The sequence below is a fragment of the Taudactylus pleione genome, unplaced genomic scaffold (genome assembly GCF_031769625.1).
Source record: "Taudactylus pleione unplaced genomic scaffold, aTauple2 ptg000086l, whole genome shotgun sequence".
NCBI lineage: Eukaryota > Metazoa > Chordata > Amphibia > Anura > Myobatrachidae > Taudactylus > Taudactylus pleione.
Window position 1 is genome coordinate 1,757,444 of NW_028284488.1, and position 24,258 is coordinate 1,781,701.

The 24,258-nt window shown below is 41.7% G+C and overlaps 1 protein-coding gene across 1 annotated transcript in view; it reads right to left on the bottom strand.

The window, feature by feature from the left end:
- IRF5 (interferon regulatory factor 5) overlaps window positions 1-24,258 on the bottom strand; it is an 82,031-nt gene that overhangs the window by 26,667 nt on the left and 31,106 nt on the right. Inside the window, exons 2-3 of the mRNA XM_088468864.1 lie at window positions 3,120-3,370; window positions 1,171-1,360 (exon numbers count right to left, since the gene is read on the bottom strand). Of these exons, the coding sequence (XP_088324990.1) occupies window positions 1,171-1,360; window positions 3,120-3,293 (364 nt within the window). The 5' untranslated portion in view covers window positions 3,294-3,370. The remainder of the gene's footprint in view (window positions 1-1,170; window positions 1,361-3,119; window positions 3,371-24,258) is intronic.

Genomic DNA, 24,258 nt, shown 5'->3' on the forward strand with positions numbered 1-24,258 from the left:
TCTCACTTGTAGCTTCCTCTTCTTTTATCTCCAGCATCTCCTGGCCACCCCCATCTCTACCCTGGCCCTTCCCCATGAGGCCATGGTCCTATCTTATGTTCCTATTGAAAAAAAAAGGGGGGGGGGCGCCAATGCTCTCTACGGCACAGGGCACAAAAACGTCTAGCTACGGCTCTGGTAGGAAAGGCCCTTGCTCATGGGAGACTTTCTAAACTAGTGCATTTCAGTTACTTTAAAATACAGCATTCTTGAATGCTTCATAACTTTTGATACAGTATATTTCAGTGTTTCTGTCATATTAGCTCTGTGCCTTCTCTCCTCTAAACTGTACATATTCGACTAATCAAATCTTTCCCACAAGTATGGCGATACAGGTCATGCACCAATTTAGTAGCTCTCCCCTGTCATTTGTAATTGTGTCACTTTTATTTAGAGAAAGCCTATAAAGGGGTAATATACCCTAATTCTTCATGTTAGTCATAGTCTTCCTATAGAACCAAGTATTTTGCTGGCTTTCCCCACTGCTGGACTACACTACTTGCATACCTTCATATCATACAAAACTATGGGGCAGATGTATGAAGCTCTGGGAAGTGATAAAGTTGAGAGCGAAAAACTACCAACCAATCAGCTCCTAACTGTCATTTTTCAAACACAGCCTGTAACATGACAGTTAGGAGCTGAGTGGCTGGTCGTTTATCACTCTCCACTTTATCACTTTCCAGAGCATCATACATCTGCCCCAATAACTCCAAAGGACTCTTTCCTCTTGTGGTTCACATTGCACAGACATAGCTACAACTTGGTGTATTACATTTAGATTCCACCTTAGTCTATTCCTTTATTTTCTCTATCATGCCACAATTGTAACTATTAGTTTTTACCCCTTTTGGGGTATCAATCTTGTTAGAAATGTTTGAAACATTAGAAAAATACATACCTGCCCCATTAGACAACAAGTAATATCACTAATGAACACTTTAAACAGAGGGAGGCCTAGGGCTGATTGTCAGCATACTCCACTTGTTATCAGGTAAATTTGTGACGTTACAAATGTTTGTGAGGGAGTCTTTGTAATATAACTTATATGATATTGGTAGTAATAAATAAATGTAACATCTATTATATGTTGAACATTTAAACTCAGAGTTCAGTTTCTCCTAAATATACCTTCATTTTGCCCTGGAAGATCACATAGCTGATAAATCTTGAATGGCTGCATTGGCGTTTCTTTTGTACCATCATAGAGCAGTTTAAATTCTCTGCTTTTGTTTAGAGCACAACGCAAATTAGCCTTCCACTTTGCTGGATCAGGTTCATCCACTCCCTCTTGGTACTTCCCAGTTTCCTTGGCCCAAGCCTGGGAAATTAAAAATTATCAGAGGAAAAACATTACATTTTAGCCTTAAATGTCATCACAATTCTGTTTTATATTACATTTTTTATATAATTGTCTTCTTCTCTCTCATCCAAACTACGTATCGTGCACTGTGTCCTCCACCTGACCCTAATGGACTTTTTTAGCTATTGAGGTATGAAGACTAGTTATTGGGCATGATTTCTAACACTGTATCTTTGTAGGTGTTAGAATTGGGCGCTTAATAATATAAAATAGTAGTATTAATAAGTATGCCTGCTGCTAGTGGGTGTGACAATTGAAGTGTCACTAGTTTACTCTAAGGAATGAAAAAAGGAAATATTCATAATTGGCTGTTATTTATTATAAGCAAATATATATGTCCCTGCTTATCATAAAATAATACAGGGACATAGAATACAAATAATCATGTCACTCCTTGGTATGTAGTGAGTAGACACATTTCGTTATTTTATGACAACTTTTTCAAAACATCTTGTAACGAAACGCGTCAACAGTCTAAAAACAAAATCCTACACAGAACCACTTTCTACACACAAAGTAGTGAAGGGTTGGTCATGTGGCCCATAGAGTATATTTACTACTGGAACTTTGTGATCTGCAATCAAACAGGGAACAACTGAGAATTATCATAGACGGGCGCATACCTCCTGTGTACTAACCATCCCGCACTTTGCCAACCAGTTGTTTGATTGCTAATATAAAACCATTTATGTGCATCAGTGTTCTCCCCAGGCTGTTTTTGGCGGGTGCACCACCCGGCACTTTGGGAGCCTGCAAGTGGGGACAGTATCTGGGAGCTGTATAAAAAGGACAAGTTCCTACAGACTTTGCAGCTTTTTCATAATCAGATGACTGGGCCTCTAATAAGAAGAGAATTAATATATAAAATGTTATTTAAAGTTTAAATCATTATAAGGTAAGGGTTTAAAACATTTTATTATTGCGAAGGCCCCCACCCGGTTACTTCTTGATGCCAGCCGGCTGGAAAATTTTTCTGTGGAGAACACTGTGCATGTTATTTAATGGCTATTAACATCAATTTGATTATGCAATTATTTTTTTGTAAGTAGTGGCACACGTGTGAACGTGTGTGTGTGTTTAAATTGCATACATTTTAAAAACAGCCACTGCTGTGGAATATTTCTGTGTTTGTTGGGCATGCCCAGAAAAAGATTAAAATGAGGTTAGCTTTGTAAGTAGTCAGACATTAAACCATGGTTTCCAACTCCCGTATGGAAAAAAAAAAATTATAATTACAGATTAAATGGATTTGATTAAAACGGTGAACCACACAGGTGACTGAATTTTGATATGAGTAGTTATCTTTACTTTCAAGGTTTTCATCCAGACATTTGCAGCTATATTATTCTCAAACTTTTATGCAGGTTGAGAAGCACCTGAAGCAAATTTGCTTTGACATATCAGTTGTAGGTTCACAAGGTAGGTGGAATGTAGTTAAAAAAAAGTTCAGGGTGCTCCCCACATTGCCACAGTGAGGAGATAGGAGGTTAGAGGCTATCCCACTCAAATTTAAGGTTTTATTTAGTTACTAATTATTCTTAGACAAAGCGTATTTAATAGAAAATTTTAATATTTATTTTATAAAAAAAGTAATACAATATCACTATTTAGAAACTGATATTTGCATCTGTTTCAGTCATATTTGGACATGTTCATTTAGTTATACATTAGAAAGAACATTCTTTAAGGTAATACTACCTTCCAGCATTGTGCCCACCTTAAATATGGTGTTCTCGTCATCCTGTATAGGTATATGTCGGGTTGCGTGACGCCACGGGATACGGAACAACTTGCGATCCTGATCTTCCCAATGTAGCCCTGGGTAAATACCACTGTCCACCTGTGCCACCAACCATGGCTTAAGACGAATACGCCGGGGGTGCGAATTCATGTCCACGTGCCTCACAGTAGGTGGCTATGATACGAGGATGGCAATGAGATAGAACAAGTACATCGTCATATTGTAACCTGCAAAACAGAAGTGAAATTGTGGACCATTCTTGGTTTGCAGTTATGCTTACTTACTTTAAAAGTATTGTCTGACTTATGCAGTGGTCATGACAACCGCTGTTAAGGCTTCCTGCACTTCATCCGTCGATGCTAGCGCCCGGATCAATCAAATCACAAAGTAATATACAAGAACACTAGGGACCCGGTGACGCAGACAAACAAGTATACGTCACCATATAACCCATTAATTTAAATGAAGATGTAACTAACAGAGTTTTCATATATTGACTCATCAAGCTAATATCAATCGGGCAGTCGACATGCACGTCCATCAAAAAGACGCAGCCTGTAAGCAAACCAATGATAAACACCTCCTCATAGATAATATAACGATAGGACAATGTCTATCCATCCGGATTGAATTACATATGCCTAAATTATAATGTATACAAAAACATGGGTTGTCAACATGTATGTCGACATTTTTAAAAAAATTTCAATTATAAACAACCAAATTTAGACACATTAAATAATTAAAAATAAATAACAAATAAACAAACTCCATAGGAAACCCACATTGCCACAACACTCGAAAAAACAAAAAATAAAAAATAAAAAAAATTGTATCATTACAAAATCTGATGATGCACCCCCACTTGAGATCCAAAAATACTTTAATCCAAAAACATCCCAAGGTGTATAGCTTCATTAAGGCCGCGAGGGTGGACCGTATCCAATTTATGTATCCACATCGCTTCTCTCTGGAGCAAGAGTTTGGCCCGATCGCCTCCTCTCTTGGGTGGAGGCACCCAATCGATAATCATGCATCTCAATGTTGCTAAAGCATGCTGTGTTTCAAGGAAATGTCTTGCTACAGGTTTATCAGAAGAACCATTAACAAGCGCGGCTCTAATAGAGGATCGATGGTTAGCCATCCTCTCACGAAGTGGACGTATCGTCTTGCCAACATAGACCAGAGAGCACGGGCACACCAATAAGTAAACCACATGGTCGGAGGTACAGGTGACTCGATGTCGAATGTAGATCTTGGTACCTGTGTGTGGGTGATGAAAAAATTGACCCACCATCATACTCCTGCATGTAATACAATTTACGCATCGAAAGCATCCTGGCTTCACTTGGTTCATCCAAGTTTGAACAGCCACAGCCTTTGTTCTATCAGGACGCATTAGTCTGTCCTTTAAATTCTGGCCACGCTTGAAGCTCATCAATGGTCGTTTAGGTATACAATTTTTTAAAACAGGATCTGTAGCAATAATATCCCAGTGCTTAACCACTGCATTACGGACAATCGAACCAGCAGAGTCAAATGTTGTAGTAATTACAAAAGGATCCTCAATTTTAGATCGCTTTTTCGCATTATAACCTTCACAAAAAATCTTTTTGGCCTTTTGTAAACATATATTCAAATTTTTCAAGTTATATCCTCTTTCAAGGAATCTGCCATCTCAGGATCAGAATTGTTCCGAAAAACTCGTAAGAATTGTGAAATTGGCAAATTTCTCTTAAGAGCAACTGGATGATGACTTTTGTAGTTTAAAAGCGTATTACGGTCGGTGGGTTTCCTATAGAGTTTGTAGCCATAGCCAGCATCAGTGACAAAAATAGTAATGTCCAAAAAATTAATTTTGACACTATCATGTCATGGTAAATCGTATTGGCGAATCTAGGTGATTAAGACATTCCAACATTTTCAATAAAGAATCCTCAGAATCCTTCCAGATCAAAATAATATCATCGATAAATCGACGGTAAAAACCGATACTATCTCCAAACGGCGGAATCAGGTAATTTTTTTCGTACGAATCCATATAGATGTTTGCATAGGCTGGCGCGATATTACTGCCCATCGCCGTCCCCGCCGTCTGGAGATAGTATCGGTCACCGTATCGAAAATAATTACATGTTAACGTCATCTCCAATAACTCCATTAGAAACTCAATGGGTGGAGATCCCACATGTGTATTCAAGAGAGCCATCCTAACTGCCATCATTCTCTCCATGTGGGGAATCACAGTATACAACGACGATACATCGAGACTGGCCAAAAAACCATTATGTATTAAAGGTAAAGACCTCAATTTAGTAATCAGATCTTGTGTATCCCTAAGGTAGCTGTCAGTCCTAATGACACATTTCTGGAGAAAGCTGTCAAGATACTGGGCAATTGGAGAAAACAAAGAATTGCGTGCCGAAATTATCGGACGTCCAGGCGGATGATCAAGGGATTTATGGATCTTGGGCAGTAAATACAAAATCGGACATATCGGATATTCCGTTGTCAAAAAGCCAAAAACAGCTTCATTAATCCAACCATTCTTTAACGCACCATCCAAGACCAAATCCAATCTGTTTTTAAAACCCACTATCGGGTCACCAATTAACAATCGATAAGTACCAGTATCTGACAACTGTCTCCTTACTTCAGCGTCATAATCAGTAGTGTTAAGCACAACCACTGCCCCGCCTTTATCCGCTGTTCTAATCGTAATTTGCTCATTTTTACTGAGATCGCGTAAAGCGATTATTTCAGCTAAAGGCAGATTGTGTCTCACTCTTTGTTGTACACTGAGAGATTCTTGTATACTTTGATCCAATAACCTAGAAAATGTTTTAATGCTAGGGTTTTGCGATGGTGGATCGAACATGCTCTTCCTTTTAAATACATTACATTGTGTACTAGTATTCTCATTAAATCTCTCCTTCAATCTTAATTTCCGGTTCATTTTATATTTGTCAATACTCCACCTAAAATCGTTATGATAGGTGGTGGGGACAAACGATAAACCCTTCGATAGAAGGTTCATCTCATCTATATTCAATTTATAAGAAGACAAATTTATGACCGAATTTTTTGCGTTTTCGTCGGTTTTCTCCCTCCCTTTGTATTTGCCCCGCCTCGGGTGGGGCCTTCTGCGTTTAAAGCAATGTCAAACTGGGAGCGAGTATTAACCCGTGGTAAGGGTGGTTTAGTGTTGGTTTGCGTGTCAGAGGAGTCCCTATCAGAGGAAGTATAGCTATCAAGTTGAAAATGGGGATTTCTAGATCTTATATTTCTAAATCTATAGGTCTGGTTATCAGTACCTGTCAACCATCGATAGACACGATGTTCCTGATAGTCCCTACTTGACAGGAAATGGTACCGACTTGCGTTCCACTTGGCAGGAAGTTTGGGGAATTGACACGCACGCTAGCGGGGGATGCAGCTCGATTATACCTGTAAGGTTTGTTTTTATATATGTGTCTGTTAACATGTTTTTTTTTTTTCATTACTTTTCATTTTTTAGTTAGTCTTTGATTGGTATTATTGCACAATTACAAATGATGTCTTCATGTCTCTATATGTTTGTATTGTTTGTACTCACATGATTGTGAGGGAGGAGTCTCTTAATTGGACTCAGGTATATATTGATGCAAAGTACTACTTGGAATTGTACCTTGACAAAGGTCCATGGCTAGGACCGAAACGTCGGAGCTTTACTATGATGCTGTAAATTTTGTTTTAAAAAAGATGAAATAAAAACTCATTTTAGAAGACTGGTGAGTGCACCCCCTTTGTTCATTTTTTGTATGCAGGGATACAGGTGATCCCTTTTGGGTGGCTACCCCAGCAATTGGATTTTCAGACGTGAGTGTGGACTAATACTGGACTTTATATTTATATATATGTATATATATATATATATATATATATATATATGCACACACCGTTTTATTCTATTCTGGGTTTCATTTAACTCTTAGATGATTTAGATCACGTGTGGGGAACCTTTTTTCTGCCGAGGGCCATTTTGATATATATAGCATTATTCGCGGTCCCAGTGCAGGCCACGCCCCCTCCGTGTTACATCACACGTGGCGGGGTCACAATCGCTGGTGACTACAGCAATCCTGAGTATTCTCCAGGGAGCTGTATGGGCAGCGGTGTGACCGTCTGAAGCACCAAGTGCTGCTCAACCACAAACTGGTTGATGTCAGGTGATGTTTCAGAATGCTCTGCCTCTCTACATAAAAATGTCTGAGTATGTATGAACAGTATATATATATATATATATATATATATATATATATATATATATATATATATATTATATATATCCATCCAAGTATCAGATTGCTCACACCTTCAAATGTAGTTTGTGGGTGCTAGGTTGATTTATCCAGAAATAGCACCAAAAGTTATCCAGCAAGGGTAAACTTAAGGAAACCAGCACATCACCATGATTTTAAATGTCCAAAAAAATCAGTTTTTAATATAGTACATCAACATATACGAGCCATCATATCATATAGAGAAAGAATATTTGTACTCATCCATGTTCTGTGGAGAAGACTTAGCAGCAAATAGAGGCAGTATATTGCCGAAACGGGCAGTCAGGGATGGCCATCACATACCCTTTTTCAAGGGTCAACCACAGAGACCAGTCACATATACTGGGACTTTATATACTGTAGTCTATTAACATAAAATGCACCCCCCAGCCTAAGTGCACACAGCTGTCAGAGGCCATCAGCGACCTAACTCATCTGCAGGGAACACAATACGTTCCGTCGTACCAGAAGTGACATCGTGGAACCGCGACCATCAACATCCGGTCGGCCGGAACGCAGTGCTGCTTACCACGGGAGCTGGGGAAGTGATCAGGCACACACAACAGGGAGCTTGCCGAGTAGCCATGGCAACTAAGTGCACCTAAACATATCTCCCATCTGACAATATACTGTATAACTAACAAATCCAAAAATAGTTATAGATATCACGTATAACAGGAAAGGATTACAAATATGAGCTAGATCTACGTTTGTTGAAGGCAATCCAGTATTTAAGCATATAGACCTATACTCTTTATTTAGCACTTTGGTATACTCTCAATAACTTAATTGTGGTATTAATCCACAGTCAGTATTATCACAAGTGTCAATCAGAAATTTTTAGTCCACATTATTGCTAGGCTTAATACTGGATATTTTTTTTTTAAAACAAAGCCTTAACCATTTAAGCACAGCTCTTGAGTAAATGATTGACCTATAGCTATATAGCGTGTTATATCTACAAAAAAACATAATTGCACATAAACAATAGCAAAAGAAAAAAATCAGGAGAAAAAAATAATTACTCAAAGGAAAAAATTAAAGAATATACACATGGACCCATAACTAAGATGTTATAACAATGTAAACATAATCGGCACATCAATATTTAGCAAATAAAGAACATTGAAAAATTATATTGAGAATTAAATTGAATTGATCTAGCGCATAATATGGCATTGTGTCAACATAATTAGCTCATCAGTAATTCTGTAATCTCGGGAATTGAGTAAATAGATTAAATAAAAACAGTCGGCTATTAGATAAACGGAGTTAGCAGCAGTTCCTCATTGAGACCATAGCATTAATCTTATAAATCCATTCACATTCGCGTTGTAAAAGGGAACGATGTCTATCAGCCCCCCCCTCCCCTCCCTCCCCCATCTCCTCTACGTGAAGGTGGAATGTGATCCACTGGCATAAAATGTTTTGCTACTGGTGGTGTGCTGGCATAATTTTTTTCTGTAGCTCTTTTAATTGAGCTCCTGTGCATACCAATTCTCTCCTTCACCATACACATTAATTTGCCCACGTATATTCTATTGCATGGGCATGCAATCACATAAACAATGTATTTTGACTCACAAGTCATTCGATGTCTCAAATTGTAAGATTTACCCGTAATTGAATGGCATAATTTATCTTGCATAAAATGGCAAGCTACGCACTTGGCACGTTTATAGGCACCAATTTGTAAGGAAAGCCAGTTAGAGTTGGTGTTCACCGCTGGGCTAATATCGGAAAAGGTTAAACGTTCTTTTAAGTTGCGACATCTTTTATAACAAAATAATGGCTGGTTTGTGCAATTACTACCGATAACTAGGTCAGTCTGTAAAATATGCCAGTGCTTTAATATTGCTTTGCGAATGTGACTGGAGGATAGTGAGTAAGTAGTAGGAAATATTATTCTGTCCTCTAACTCCTTCTTTGGTTTAGAGACCAGGAGTTCCTCTCTATTGAGAGATAGACATTTATCGATTGCATCACGGAGTTCTTGTCCATCATAACTTCTCTGCAGGAAATTTTGCCCTATTTTGTCAAGTGCTGCTGTTGTGAGTTCTTCAGTGATCCAAACTACCCTCAGAAGTTGAGAGTAAGGGAGTCCTCTTTTGAGAGCAGGAGGGTGGAAACTATTAGCGCATAAAAGAGTGTTCTTATCGGTATACAATCGGGAAGCCGGCCTCTTGACTGTCATATCTCGGCGAAGGTGAAATGCCGGGTGTCTAGATGTAGACGCCTAACATTTCCTCGACGCCGGGCGCCGCGAGCGGACAGCCGTGGGGGGGGAGAGTTAGGTTTAGGGCACCCGGGGGGGACTTAGGGTTAGGCACCCCCCGGGAGGGTTAGGCACCCTCGGGGGGGACTTAGGGTTAGGCACCCCCCCGGGGGACTTAGGTTTAGGCAGCGGGGAAGGGGGGGTTAGGGTTAGGCACAGGGGGGGAGGTTAGGGTTAGGCACCCCTAGGGAGGGTTAGGGAGGTTAGGTTAGTAGATACTTACCTTAGGAAGATCGGGATTTCCAGCGCTGTCAGGCTTCCGCTGCCGGGCTCTGCTGGTTTGTCGGGCTGCCGCTGCTGGGATTCGAACTCCCGGCCATGCGGCAGCCGGGATATCATACCGATTCCTTCTTATCAGTTTGTTTTCTGAATATCTCAGTCTTGAGTTTCCCCTCCGTTATGGAAACCAGAACATCTAGGAACTCAATATTGCGTGGACTGCTCTTGTATGTAAACGTAATCAAGGGTTCTTTTTGGTTGAGGCCATGAACAAATGCCTCTAAATGAAACGTGCTCCCCATCCAAATCAAAAAAAAAGTTAGTCTATAAACAAAAAGTAACAAGCAATAAATTTGGAACATATAGGATCTGCGGTAATGTGTGGTAGTCTCATAGATGTACATGTATAAGTTAGCGTAAGCAGGGACCATCTTGGACCCCATAGCGGTCCCCTTTAGTTGTAAGTAGAAGGCGTTATTGAATAATAAATAGTTCTTAAATAGTTCTTATGCAAAATGACCTCCATTAATAATAACAAAAAAAAATCGACCGGAGGGCCATTGTACCACGTACTGTCAGTGATCACCCTCCTTACCGCTTCCAGACCCATTACATGATCTATATTCATATAAAAAGACTGGATACGTCCAAAGATACCAGTATACAGTCTTTTGGTAGGTTCTCAAATTGTCTCAGTTTAAGCAAAATATCAGTAGTGTCTTTTAGATAATATGGTGTCTTCAGTACAACAGATTGTAAATGGTAATCACAGTATTGGGAGAGCATTTGCCTAAGGAAGCCCTGAGTGGAAATTATGGGCCTACCAGCGGGTGAAATTAATGATTTATGAATTTTCGTTAATGTATAGAAAAGGGGAATTTTCGGATGATCCTGAGTTAGAAAGTTTACAGTACGTTCATCTAACCAATTATTATTGAATCCAAGTTGGATAATCAAATCAATTTCCCGTTTGTAAATGCCTGTAGGGTCAAAAGAGAATTTTTTATAACAAGTGGTATCAGCCAGTTGGCTTAGTGCCTCGTTAACATAATTCATCCTATTTAATACTACGATGCCCCCGCCTTTATTGCATCAATCTCTGCCTTTTTCAGATTCTGACGGAATTGAACTTGGCGATTAATTATTGGTAATGTATCTCTTTTCACCAATCTAACAAAAGTCTCTATTGAGGAGTTATTGGAAGGGGGTCAAATTGGCTTTTAGGTTTAAATGGCCTCTGTTCTGTATTGGTTAGTAGTAATAGTTTGTTTATTAAATTGAACTTTGATCCTCAATTGTCTTTGAAACTTATAAAGTTCAGTTTTCCATTGAAAATCTGTTTGTTTGTATGTTTGGACAAAAGATAGTCCCTTTGACTGAACAGTTTGTTCTGCTTCCGAGAGTTCGTGTCTGGACAGATTGAACGTTACTATCTCCTTGCTCCCCTCTTGGACTTTTCCTGTGTTCTTTTTATGGTTAATGCCCGATCTCCTGGTTGGTCTTTTTCTAATTTGTTTCTACTGCGGGTGTAGGCATTTTCCATTAAAAAAGGACCCCTAGAGGAAGAAGAGTGATCAGAATCACTCATGGACACTTGCACCTCACGAAATGACAGATGACTGAAGTCAACTGTACTCTCTCATGGGGCGCGAGCCAATCAGCGGCCGCTTTACATTTAGCGGCCACTCATTGGCTGAGACCCATGTGAGAGCAGCCAATGAGTGGCCGCTTTGCATGTAAAGCGGCCGCTGATTGGCTCGCGCCCCGTGAGAAATTACAGCTGACTTCAGTCATCTGTCATTTCGTGAGGTGTAAGTGTATGCAACAGCATATACTTACATCTGTCCGGTCTGGTTCGGGTAACTTGTTTGTTTTACCAAGACCCTGGATGCTACGGAGAGCAGCACCAGGATCTAGGTGAGCATAGATTCTTTTTTGCAGGGCCAGGCACACAGATCCTACTTGAGAAGGGGACAGACACATCTGCAGCAGGTATGTGTGAATGGGTAGGTGTATGAAATAAGGTTTTACTAGGCACGGTGTGTGTGTTTGGTCTTTAAACTATTTATTTTACAGTGGGGGTATGGGTGCTGGCCATCTGCTGGCACTTGTGGTTCCCTGAGAACCCCGGCTTGGACTGCTAATGCTTTGGTCCCGGAGCCCCGGTGAAAAGGTCTCCGAGCTGTGGCATTACCCCTACCCCTACGCATTTTTCCCCCCCTATAATTAAAGCCAGGACTGGCCCTGCAGCCATATGCTGGTTCCTAAACTAAGGTGGAACCCTACTCATTTTGTTTCCCGTAATTTTAGGAACCAGGACTGGCTGGCAAGTCTGGGGCTGGTTGGGTTTTTTTTTTTTGGGGGGGGGCCCTACATCATTTTAAAAAAAAAACATTTAACCCGTTTTTTACAGGTAGACCACACAAGCAGCCTTCACATATTTCACTAATATGTGCAAGCTGCCTGCCTGGGTGAGTTTTGAACACTGCAATCTCGGGTAAGTAATCTCATCTAAACTCGCAATTTGGGGGAAAAAAACTCAATCTGCTTCACCATCGGAAAACTCACTTTAATCTAAACTCACTTCTTAGTAAATTTGCGAGTTTAAAAATGGGAAACTCACCCGAGTTTCAGCAAGTCAAAGTGAGTTAAGAAAAAAAAAAAACTTGACCAAAGTCGATTCTTAGTAAATGTACCCTTAGACACAGTTGCTAATCCACAGTGCAGATACTAAGTACATATTGCAACATTTATATTTAACACATAGTAACAGTGTGGCTAATACCGAAGCGCGGGTTTCACTGAATGCTTTTTCAAGGCCAAGATGTTTTTAATTTTAGATTAATTGAGAAACTGCCTTGGTGTGTGCTAGGGGATTCCCATGCTGCTGAGTAGCTGCACTGATATGCAAATTATACTAGCAGTACTTCACCGCTTCCCAGTTATTAATTCTCACATGATGCAAGTCAGATTCTACACTGGTGACACTGCATACCTCAAGCAGTTAACAGAAGACATAAAAAAAAAAAAAATCACAGGGTAGATCTTATTTTATAGAACTAAAGATATTTGAACTAAAAAGGTTTGTCAATGTCACGTGGAGTCCAGAAGGGCTTTGAGCATAATAGATGTTCAAGAGAAAATCTCAAAAGTAATGTTTAAATCATAACCTAGGTTAATTAAGAACTTTGCAGGCTTCGTCCATGAGGTTAATGAAGTAGGATATAACTGAGAAAAGCTAGATGGAAATACTGCAACATCCTGTTGCAGCATGCCATATAACCTCCACAGGGGGCAACTTAGTAATCATATAAACTTAATAATGTCTACCCCCATCTCCCAGATGCCCCAAATCTTGCGCACAGCGAAACCATGTGCGACCAAAATTACCATAGGCCAAGCCCCCTGAATGATGCTATTTGCGGGTGTGCCCGTATGGCACGCCTCCCATTTAATGTCAGCTGGGGGCGAGCCCAGCACTACGTCAGTAGCTGGGATGCCCCCAACTCTCTCCCTTCAATGAATGGATGCCCATTCTTGTTCCCAGGGGCCAGCACCACCGCGGCGTTGGAAGTGCCCAACATCCTGTCCGCCTGTGGGACACTTCGTCCCGTGGGTGGAACAGCGGGGCAGTGCCCGAAAAACGGGACTGTCCCGTTGAAATCGGGAATGGCTGGGAGGGGTTTGCACTCTATGGGGTGGCACCCCTGTTCGACCACACTGGTCGAACGTGCCTTGAGCCAGCCCTGCCAACCAGTTAGCTCACATTGGTGTTGGAAGATGTGCAATGCTGACTTCTCAATGGACCCTGTAATGGTGGGTCTTCATTGCCTAGGTTAACCCTTAGAGCAGTATCTGATACAATTAAGCAAAGTTGATTGATAATTATCAATTTTATGGGTTTATTTTGCTTTCTGCAAAAAATTTTTCTTTTTTTTGTTACCCTACTTCTCTCCACATCTGTCAAAGTGGTAAATCCAATTACCAGCGAAAAGTGCGAGTTGTCGTTGCTACAGCATTAATATGCCGGCAGCAGCACATCATCTCACACCCCTCGTGGCCGGCTCTGAGCCCGAATATGCACAATTTTGCTCTGAGACCTTTGGGGCTGCGAGCACTTTTGTCTGAGTTTGAGCTGCCATCAAGTGCAGCTGTTGAAGTGACTTCAAATATAATACTAATATTCAAGGTTTCAATCATGTTCAGCTCAAAAATCATTTTGAATGAGTGTGATTTGTAGGGTTTTAGATATTTTAGAAGAATTATATATATATATTTTATTTCATTTTAGTATTTTTATTGTTTTTTTAGGGTGGCTTTAAAAAAATGTACACAGCATCAAGGTGAAGTATTACTAATAACCTATAAAGTGGCACTATACCCTCCCATTTCCTGCAACTACAGTATTACCTCTTCCTAGTGACATAGCAGGGCTCTCAGGTGCTCTGTGGTAACACAACACACTGCCGGGGCACTAGTAGGAGCAGGAAGACAGGCACCGTGTGAACGTCCTAAGGCTGTGCCCTGCACCTTTCTATGTAGCAGGATGCTTCCCACAGTAACAGAGGGGGGGGGAGGGACTGGACACCCTAATTGTAAACATAAGAGGTGCTACCATGCTGAAAATTGTATTGCCATGCTGAAAAAAAAGAAATGCAGTTGCATGCTCTAAGTACTAAGAAATGGATAATCAAAACAATTATCATAAACCCTAACAATTAACAAGGAGTATTTAGAAGGTCCTTAGCAAATGTTTGGCCAAAAATGTATGCCCACCTACCATCCATATTACTGACATCATATAAATTTATCCAGAACTTACCCCTAATAGTGCCCATTCTAATGTGTAGACTGCAATGCAAGGACCTCTACTATACCCAGGGGCGCTGAGAGGGGGGGCGGGCTTGCTGGAGGGGTCCGACGCCGCTCCCCCCTCCCTTCTACCTGTCAGCAGCCCAGCACACATTGCTGTGTGCTGGGCTGCAGTGGGAGACCGCTCACTGCTAATGAGCAGGAGCAGCAGCTGTCTCCTCTGTCTGTGGGGGGGCAGCGATCACACTGATCGCCCCCCCTGGATTTGCACCGGGCTGGGGGGCTCACGGCGCATACAGTTTTTTCCTAAAGGGCCGTGGCCATGCATTCCACGAATAGGCCACATCCCCTTCACCCGGGCCGGAAGCTGCTTGTGCTATCTATTCGCATCGTTGTGCGAATAAGACACAATTGAAGGTAAAAAGATGCACAAAAAGACGCTCAGTGCTACAGAGTCACGCCACGGCATGGAGCGACTAGAAGGGCTGTTTAACGTGCCAGAAGGCTAGAAATATGTGGACCCATCTGTAACTGTATACCTGGACAAACCATGTTGCAATACAAGAGGTGCAAATACATATTTTTGTTTTTGCATGTGGGGTAAATACTGGCTGCTTTTGCATGTAGCCCACAAATGCTGGACAGCTTTATTTTGACTCTGCAATTTTTATGTCAACTTGGACACACCCCACCCAAATCTAAATCTCTCTGCACATTTTAAATCTGCCCCACCTGCAGTGCACAGCATGGTTTTACCAAGATCCACAGCTACATGCCTGCTGTCATGCTCTGGCCCTCTCCGGTGTCTATCCAGACTAGCACAGAGGTCCGATCGTGCTGTACATTGTTCCCGGCTGGTGCTGAGGTCTGACTGTGCTGCTTCTGCCCTGTCCGCTAAGTGTCCTGTCACTGAGCATGGAGATGGCTCTCCACAGCCCCTTGCTCACAGCGTGTCTTCCTAGCATGATAGCACACAAGAGTTACCTCCTAAACCCCAGTATGGGTGCAGCCATATTGGACGCTCTTCCACCACTCAGAGCGCTGCTACCAGACCAGCTGATTCCAGCATCCAATCTCTGGAGATCCTCCCCTATAAATTCTATTTCCTGACTATTCTCTGTTGCCAGTACAACATCGCTTCTGCTGAGCTCCCAGGTACTCTGTATCTGAATGGTTCCAGTATGTTATATTCCAGTTCCAAGTCTAGTTATCAAGTCTCCTATTCCATCTAACATTTCACTCTAGTTTTTCCACAGAGACTTGCTAACATTAACCTATATCTGTCCCAGCCGATGCTTACATTATCGTTTCTAAACCGACCCAGTACTGCAATTCATCAACATCGGTCTCAACCGATCAAGTTCTTTAATTCATCAACATCGATTTCAAACCGATCCATCTCTCAATCCAGCATCATCGATCCCAATCCAATTCTGTCCATCTCTTCAGTATTATATATCCAGTTCCCATTCCAACCTGCTGCTTAATAAATACATTTACTTTACTGTACTCGCCTTCGGGCCCATCATCTTCTACAGTTCATATTACTCCTCTTCAGCCTCCCACGCCTGTTCCGACCAACTCCTAGCCTCAGACGTGACACCCTTTCTTACTCTATTCCCAATTCTGTATCAGGCAAATTCCAAATCCCGGGTCAGACCTAGTGATTTTGGTGGAAAAGTGGTATAACACAAATGTCTCTTTCCTAAGCTTTTACATTACTTTATCCTGCCTTTGGATTTGTGCCCTACATACATTACTTTACATTCTGATGTATTAAATTTAAAAATTTCCCACAATAGTGGATTGCTATTTCCTCCAAATCACTACAGATTTTTATCATTGTTATTTTTACCCAATCTACTGTAGAGTGTTAATGCGGTTACAAATCCTTGTTTCAACTTCAGCAATACTTCCCTTCTCTTTACAGGCAGTATCTAGGGAATGCTTAAAACAGAACAGGAGCCAGCCAGGACTTATCCCAATGGTATTGTACCAGTAAATTATGATTTTTCTGTGCTTACACTACTGACTAAAACACTCACTGAAATTTACTAAACTATAGCACCACACACAACGGATGCAATTTAAGTTTTCACCTTCAAACACACAACTTAAAAAACTCTGCACTTTACCTCAGAAAACCACATCCAGTATGTAATGATTTGCAAACTACATTGTAAACTACACTATATTAAAAGGTCACCCTATTTTTTGTCCTTTTGCTAAACCTTTATCCATTATGTTAATTGACATACAGTAAGTCTGATGAGACTAAACAACATGGCTTGGGGTTTTTATAATTTGCAGTTTTAATTAAAAAGTTTATGAAGTTGGGGCGTGGCCTGACCGTTAATAGAGGAAGCCGCATCTTGTTAGAGCTCCGGGCCAGTGCAGAGGAAATCTAGCCTCTATAGCCCCATCCCGGTCAGCGGACACCTCCAGACCCTTGCTTACCTTCCCCTGGTTTGTCACTGGCCCAGCGGGTTGCAGCTGCGGAATCGGGAGGCGCAATAGGCGCTTCCGCGGGTTGCAGCTGGCCTGCTGCCCTTTGAGCCGGGGACTGGAGCGCGCGGACTGGCGGCTGTGGACTTCCGGCGGCGGCGTCATCTCTGTGGTGTGCGCCCGACGGAGTCCTCTCTGCCGCACATCGCGTGACCCCTCTCCGGCCCTCTAGCCTCGGCTGCCCTGCTGCTGTGTCAGGGCTGGTGTCCCTGCTTCTGGGGACTCCCGGGAGACATCTTTGGGAGGAAGCCCCAGCGTTCTGAAGCCTCCGGCGGCCATCTTTGATTCTCTCCCACGCTGATGCTGCTGCTGGTTATTGCTGCCGGGATACTGGCAGTGCAACCCCGCTTGCAGACAGGATTATCTGCTGCCTGTGACTCCCTGGAGTAAGGGGAGGGTGGTGAGTCCCTGAGGGGAGATTATATTATATTGTATTTCTATATCCCACTGCTCCACCTGCTCCATTGTCACGTGACCTGTTGGCCCTTCTCTCTATGTCTGGAGCTCCTATATGACCACCTATACATATCCAGTTTATTTTTCACTAGCCTAACAGGTTCAAACCATATCAGCTACTTAGCTTGCTCTTTCCCTGACATTTTTTATTTTTGTGCTGGTGGATATTTGCCATTTACTCTACGCTGGCTCCCTCTTGTGGTCTTCTGTGATAATTACCTCAAGTACTATTTGCAGCCACAATTAGCGAACCTCCATGTGCTATTATATTTTCTGCCAGCCTTTCACACTCTTTTTTCTGAGGCTGAAGTTCTCCTGGATGGTGCCTCTCTGGAGTTAAAGATGTTCGCTTAATATTATCACCAAACTTGCCTGGACTATTATTGTAGAGCCCTGTGTCTCACCTTTTATACCGTAGTTTTTGTTTTTTTTTGTATTATTTCACTATGTCGCAGAGAGGTAAGAAACCTCCACCATCCTCTGCAAATTTCTTCGGATCTAAATCCAAGGGTTCACAGAGTTCGTCATTACCCCCAGAATCCCCCTCCTCCCCTTGCTCATCCGAAGCTGGTATTGATCCTCAAATTCAAGCGGTTATGACTGGTTTGTTGGAGGGAGTTCAATCCGCATTCAAGCAAGAACTGTCAAAGGCTATAACAGAATTTAAATCAGAATTGACATCTCTTGGCAACAGAACGGACGCGCTGGAATCTAAATCGGACGACTTATGCCGCTCCCAAAATCGTCTTGATAAAGAACTCTCTAGACTTCATGATGAAGTGGAGACACTCAAAGAAAGACAAGAGGACCAAGAGAATCGTTCCCGTCGCAACAACTTACGTATCCGTAATATAGGAGAATCAATCTTTGGTCCCTCCTTACCGTCATTTCTAAAAGACTTTTTTCAACACTTAGTTCCAGCCCTTACAAATGAAGATTGTTTATGTGATAGAGCCCATAGAGCACTCCGATCGAAGCCCTCTCCTACTCAACCTCCTAGAGACGTCATAGTTCGCCTGCACTATTTTCGTACAAAGGAACGGATCTTGTTAGCTACTCGAGACTCTCCAGTGATTCCTTTCCAAGATATGCAGTTACAAATCTTCCAGGACCTGGCTCCCTCTACTATTCAGAAACGGCGGGATCTTCAGCCAGTCACTAAGATTCTACGGCAGCATCAAATCCGATATCGCTGGGGATTCCCCTTTATGCTTCAGGTTTCAGCAAACAACACTGTACATAGTGTCAAGACTCTCACTCAAGGTCAAGATTTATTAGCCAAGCTTAATCTTCTTCCGACACCGACTTCTGATCCGGTGACTGATGCAGCCTCTCCCAAACCTCAACGCTCCCATCCTCCTTCACCGGACTGGACCAGGGTTTCCCGTCACCATGCTAAGGACTGTGACCCCACTTGAACTGTTCGGTCACTCCCTGGTGTATACTCTCTTTATAATAGGGTTTAAGCTCCCTACAATGTTCTTTTTGAATTTTGCTAGGAGGAACAGTCCTCCCCTCGTGGTTCTCTGCGACATAAATAGTTATTATTTGTATGAATATCCCGATGTTTAGATAATTTTTCTCTTTTCCCCTTGTCTTTCCCATTTTCCTTCTCCCTCCCTCTTTTTTTTTTTTTTGTTTTTTTTTGTTTTGTTTCTATATACTGACACAGGTTTATGATCCCTGTTTTACAGGGATTTTTGTTTGATTTGGTTTTAGCCGATCTTATAGTTAAGGGTTCAGGCAGTCCTGATTCTATTGGACGGTCCTTTCACTACCCCCCATGCTCCCTTTGATATTTTTGATTAATGTTATGTTGATTGATATTATTGCGGTCCTTGATTGGGACCCAATTTACCAGGGTTGTTACCCAAATGGGTTCTCTGTTTCTTTCCTTTTTTTGTGGCTCTCTTCTGTTTCTTTTTCCACTTTTTTTTTTTTTCTTTCTGTCCCTAAGGGTGGCTCTACTTGGGCCAAATTTTTGACGTGTTATGTCAGTAGCACCTCTTTATATATTTTTCCATGTCTCTTAAATTGCTATCAGTTAATGTAAACGGTCTTAATTCTCCTAAGAAACGTACTGTTCTCTTGGGGGCTTGTAGGAGGGAGAAAGCCGATGTTGCATTTCTGCAAGAGACGCATCTTACGGGCCCGCATTCTCAGCTCCGAGGTAGGTGGTTTGCCCAGACCTTCTTTGCTTCAGCGAATTGTAAAAAACGTGGGGTAGCCATTTTAATTAGGCGTAATATCCCTTTTGTCCACATTAAAACTGTGACAGACCCAGAGGGTCGATTTCTTATAGTGATCGGTACTCTCCGTACTGAGATTTTCACTCTGGTGTCAGTGTACGCTCCTAATCAAGACCAGCCCCAATTCTTTGATTCTTTGTTCAGGCGTATTAGCAGAGTTGCGCAGGGCCATATTATTTTATGTGGGGATTTTAATACCATTATTGACCCCCTGTTAGACAGATCGAACCCGCCTTCAAACTCCTCGGGGATGTCTCTGCCTAGAGCTTCTCGTACTCTCCTGGCCTCCCTTAAACATTATGGCCTTAGTGATACCTGGCGTCTTAAACATCCTCACAGCAAAGACTATACTCATTTTTCAGCCCCACACCAACATTATTCCAGGATAGATATGATCCACATTTCCTCCACTATTACCTCTCTGGTTACGGAAGCCGGTATTTCCCCCTTTACATGGACAGACCATGCAGGTGTCTATATTCTTTTAGATGTACATCGCTCTCCTCGTAGGAAGCGTAACTGGCGTCTTGATGACTCCCTTTTACAACATCCCCCCGCTCTGCTAGAAATAAAATTGGCGATGACCCGCTATTTTGAGGAGAATACCTCCCCTGATATTTCCTCTAGTATCCTCTGGGAAGCCCATAAGGCTACTATACGGGGTTTTCTTATTTCTAAAACCTCAGCGGTTAGGAAAGCGGCTGCACAAGAAATTACTTCCCTTGAGTCACAAATTTCAGTACTATTGATTCAGCATAAAACATCCCCTAGCGCCTCCGTGCTAACCCAAATTGAGAAACTACGAGGTCAGCTTAATGCCCTTCTGTCTCGTCGCGCTGCGCTTATCTTGCAAAAACTTCGTCAACGCTTTTATGATAAATCTGACAAAATTGATTCTTTGTTAGCCAATAAACTGCGTCGCAGACAAGCATTAGGTGCGATAGACAAACTACACTCTCCGTCTTCTGGTTCTCTAACTTATGATCCTGAGGTTATGGCTGAGGAGTTTCGAACCTTTTATAGTTCCCTTTATAACTTATCAGGTTCTTCTTATCCCACTTCAGCTGGAGCCGAGGGGGTGCACTCATATTTGTCCTCTACTTTCCTTCCGAGGCTCTCAGAATCCCAATTATCTACTCTCAATGACCGTATTTCAGATGAAGAGACAATAGCTGATATTAGATCAATGCGTTCCTCTGCCGCCCCAGGCCCTGATGGATTTACAGCCCAATATTATAAACTGTTTGCAAAGGAACTTGCCCCACATCTTACATCTCTATTTAATGATATTTTGGAGGGCGCTTCTTTTGCTCCTGATACAACTCGGGCCGACATTGTAGTGATCCCTAAACCTGATCGTGATCCTACTCATTGTATTAACTATAGACCGATTTCATTATTAAACGTCGACCTGAAAATTTATGCTAAAATCCTAGCGACTCGGTTAGCTCCTTTGCTTTCTTATTTGATACATCCGGATCAGGTCGGGTTTATACCTGGACGTCAGGCATCGGACAACACCAGACGGGCCATTGATCTGATACATTCTATTCATAAAAGGAAACTTCCTTCTCTGATTTTAGCTCTTGACGCGGAGAAGGCCTTCGATCGCATCTCCTGGCCCTTCATATTCACTTAGACAAAATGGGATTTTCAGGCAAATTTTTAGATGGCGTTGCAGCACTTTACCGTTCCCCCTCAGCACGAGTTTCGGTTAATGGTGTCTATTCCTCTAGTTTTGGAATAACTAACGGTACTCGGCAGGGTTGTCCCCTCTCTCCCTTAATATTTGCTCTTATTATGGAACCCCTAGCGGCAAAGATCCGTTGTAATAGAGCTATCTCGGGAGTATTCACTGGCCCTTCGGAATATAAAATCGCATTATATGCCGACGATATTTTAGTCTCTCTCACTGACCCAGCTCGATCCCTAAATTCACTTCTAGAGGAAATAAATTCATATTCCCAACACTCGGGTTATAAAATTAATGTCACCAAGACTGAAGTTCTTGATTTCTATATCCCTGCTACCCTAAAGCAAACACTGGAGGCCATGCTCCCTTGTACCTGGCATAAAAAAAAGATTAAATATCTTGGTGTTTTCCTAACTCATCATCTTCATCAGCTGTTTCAGGCTAACTTTCCCCGCCTTCTAGATTGTATTAAGTCTGATTTGTGTGACTGGTCCAATTATTTTATTTCTTGGATAGGTAGAATACATTCAGTTAAGATGAGCGTTCTCCCTCGGCTCTTGTATCTATTTCAGACCCTTCCGATCTACATCCCTCCATACGTGTTCAAATTCCTTCAGTACCAAACCTCATATTTCATATGGAACCGGAAACGCCCGCGGATCAGACTAAAGTTGCTTCAGCGGCCTTCCAGGGGTGGGGGTTTGGGAATTCCTGATTTTAAAAAATATTATTATGCTGCGCAGCTCTCTCATTGTGCTCAGTGGTGTAACTTCAGTGCGGGGAAGGTCTGGGTTGCTATCGAGGCCGAGGAGCTGGGACTGGCTACTGTATCCCCCCTCTTGTGGATCCCTAAGATTCATCGTCCCCGGACAGTTTCTTCTCATCCTGTAATTTCCCGTTCTTTAGCAATTTGGGATTTAACTAATAGATGTTTTAAGTTAGCTCCGGCCCCGTCCCCTTTGATACCTCTACTTCATAATCCATCTTTTCCTCCTGGTTTATGTAAGTCATCTTTTACTGCCTGGTCATCAAGCAATATCTATTATGTAAATGATATTACTATAGATACTAATTTCCCACAATTTTCTGACTTCCGGGATAGAGCAGCGGTTCCATCCAAAGATTTTTTTCGGTTCCTACAAATTAGACATTTCCACTCCAAAATTAGCTCGATTCTGATTAGCAGACCTTTGACTTCTTTTGAGTCCTTATGTTGGAGAAGACCCTCCACTAGGGGTCTTATTTCTACTATTTATTCCTTACTAGGGGAAGAAGTAAGCTCTAATCGAGACCCTCATGAGTTAGCGTGGGAACGAGATTTGGGACACCCTATAGATGCTGAGGATTGGACGGAGATATGGGACAATGCTGCCACCAGCTCTATTTGCGTCAAAATTAAAGAAAATGTTTATAAATTGCTATACCGATGGTATTATGTACCATCGCGGCTACAAGCAATGTTTCCCGATGCTTCGGATAGATGTTGGAGGGGTTGCGGTGGAGAGGGCAGTTTTTTGCATATCTGGTGGACTTGTCCCAAACTATCTAGAATATGGCAGGAGGTTCTTGCTCTCCTCTCGCACCTCTTTGATATTACGATTCCCTCTGATCCTCGGCATTTTCTACTTCCCTTGGGTCTGCCTTCTCTGTCCCAGTGTCAGAATAGGTTATTCCAACATATAGTGTCTGCTATGACCTGCCAAATTGCAGCGTATTGGAAAAACCCTCATCCCTCTCCGATGCAGGCAATATTATCACGCATCTGGTATATATACAAGATGGAATATATGACAGCTTTATTACGTAATACATCCAAAACCTTTGATAAAATATGGTCTCCTTGGCTGACATACCAAAATGTTTCCTCTCCATTTAACAATTAATTTTTTCCTTTTATATATTTTCTCTAACATGTTTAATCTGAAAGAATGTGATCCTATATGGAGTCCGCCCACCCTCTTCTCCTCTTATTCTCCTTTGTCTTTCCTAAAGTCTTTCTTTTCCTTTTTCCTCTTTATTTTTTTTTTCTCTATATTTTTTAAACGGATTGCCACACCGTTGCTGCAAGATTTTTCTCTTGCTTCTGTATTCCTTCTCTTTTTTATAATGAGAAAATTTTCTACTATATCATATTATTATTCTGAAATAGTACAGTTCCCATTATAAAAGTATGTTATGTGTTAATCCTTATTTTTGAATATTGGAATGTACTGTTTTTTTCTGTGATTTGCTCAATAAAAAGAGTTTACAAAAAAAAAAAAAAAAAGTTTATGAAGTTAATTGTTGGTATTTGATGGTGCAGGTTATGGGCAGCAGCAGATTAATGTTTAGTGAATTTTTTATGGCAGCGGTGACTTAGCCAATATGATTCACAAGGGGAAGTGGTTATGCAGGTTAATTAAGTGAGAGCTGAATGAGCATTCTTCCTTTTGGATCCAGGTGTAATTCGAGTTGTTCCCACTTGCATGTTTTATTTTGTTTGGTCATTGGTGTGTTCGGTTTGCTTTTATAGTGTGTTTGTTGATGAGTGGGCAGAGAAGCATTATTGTCAGTGGATACATGTGGCACAGGAAGTGGTTGCAGT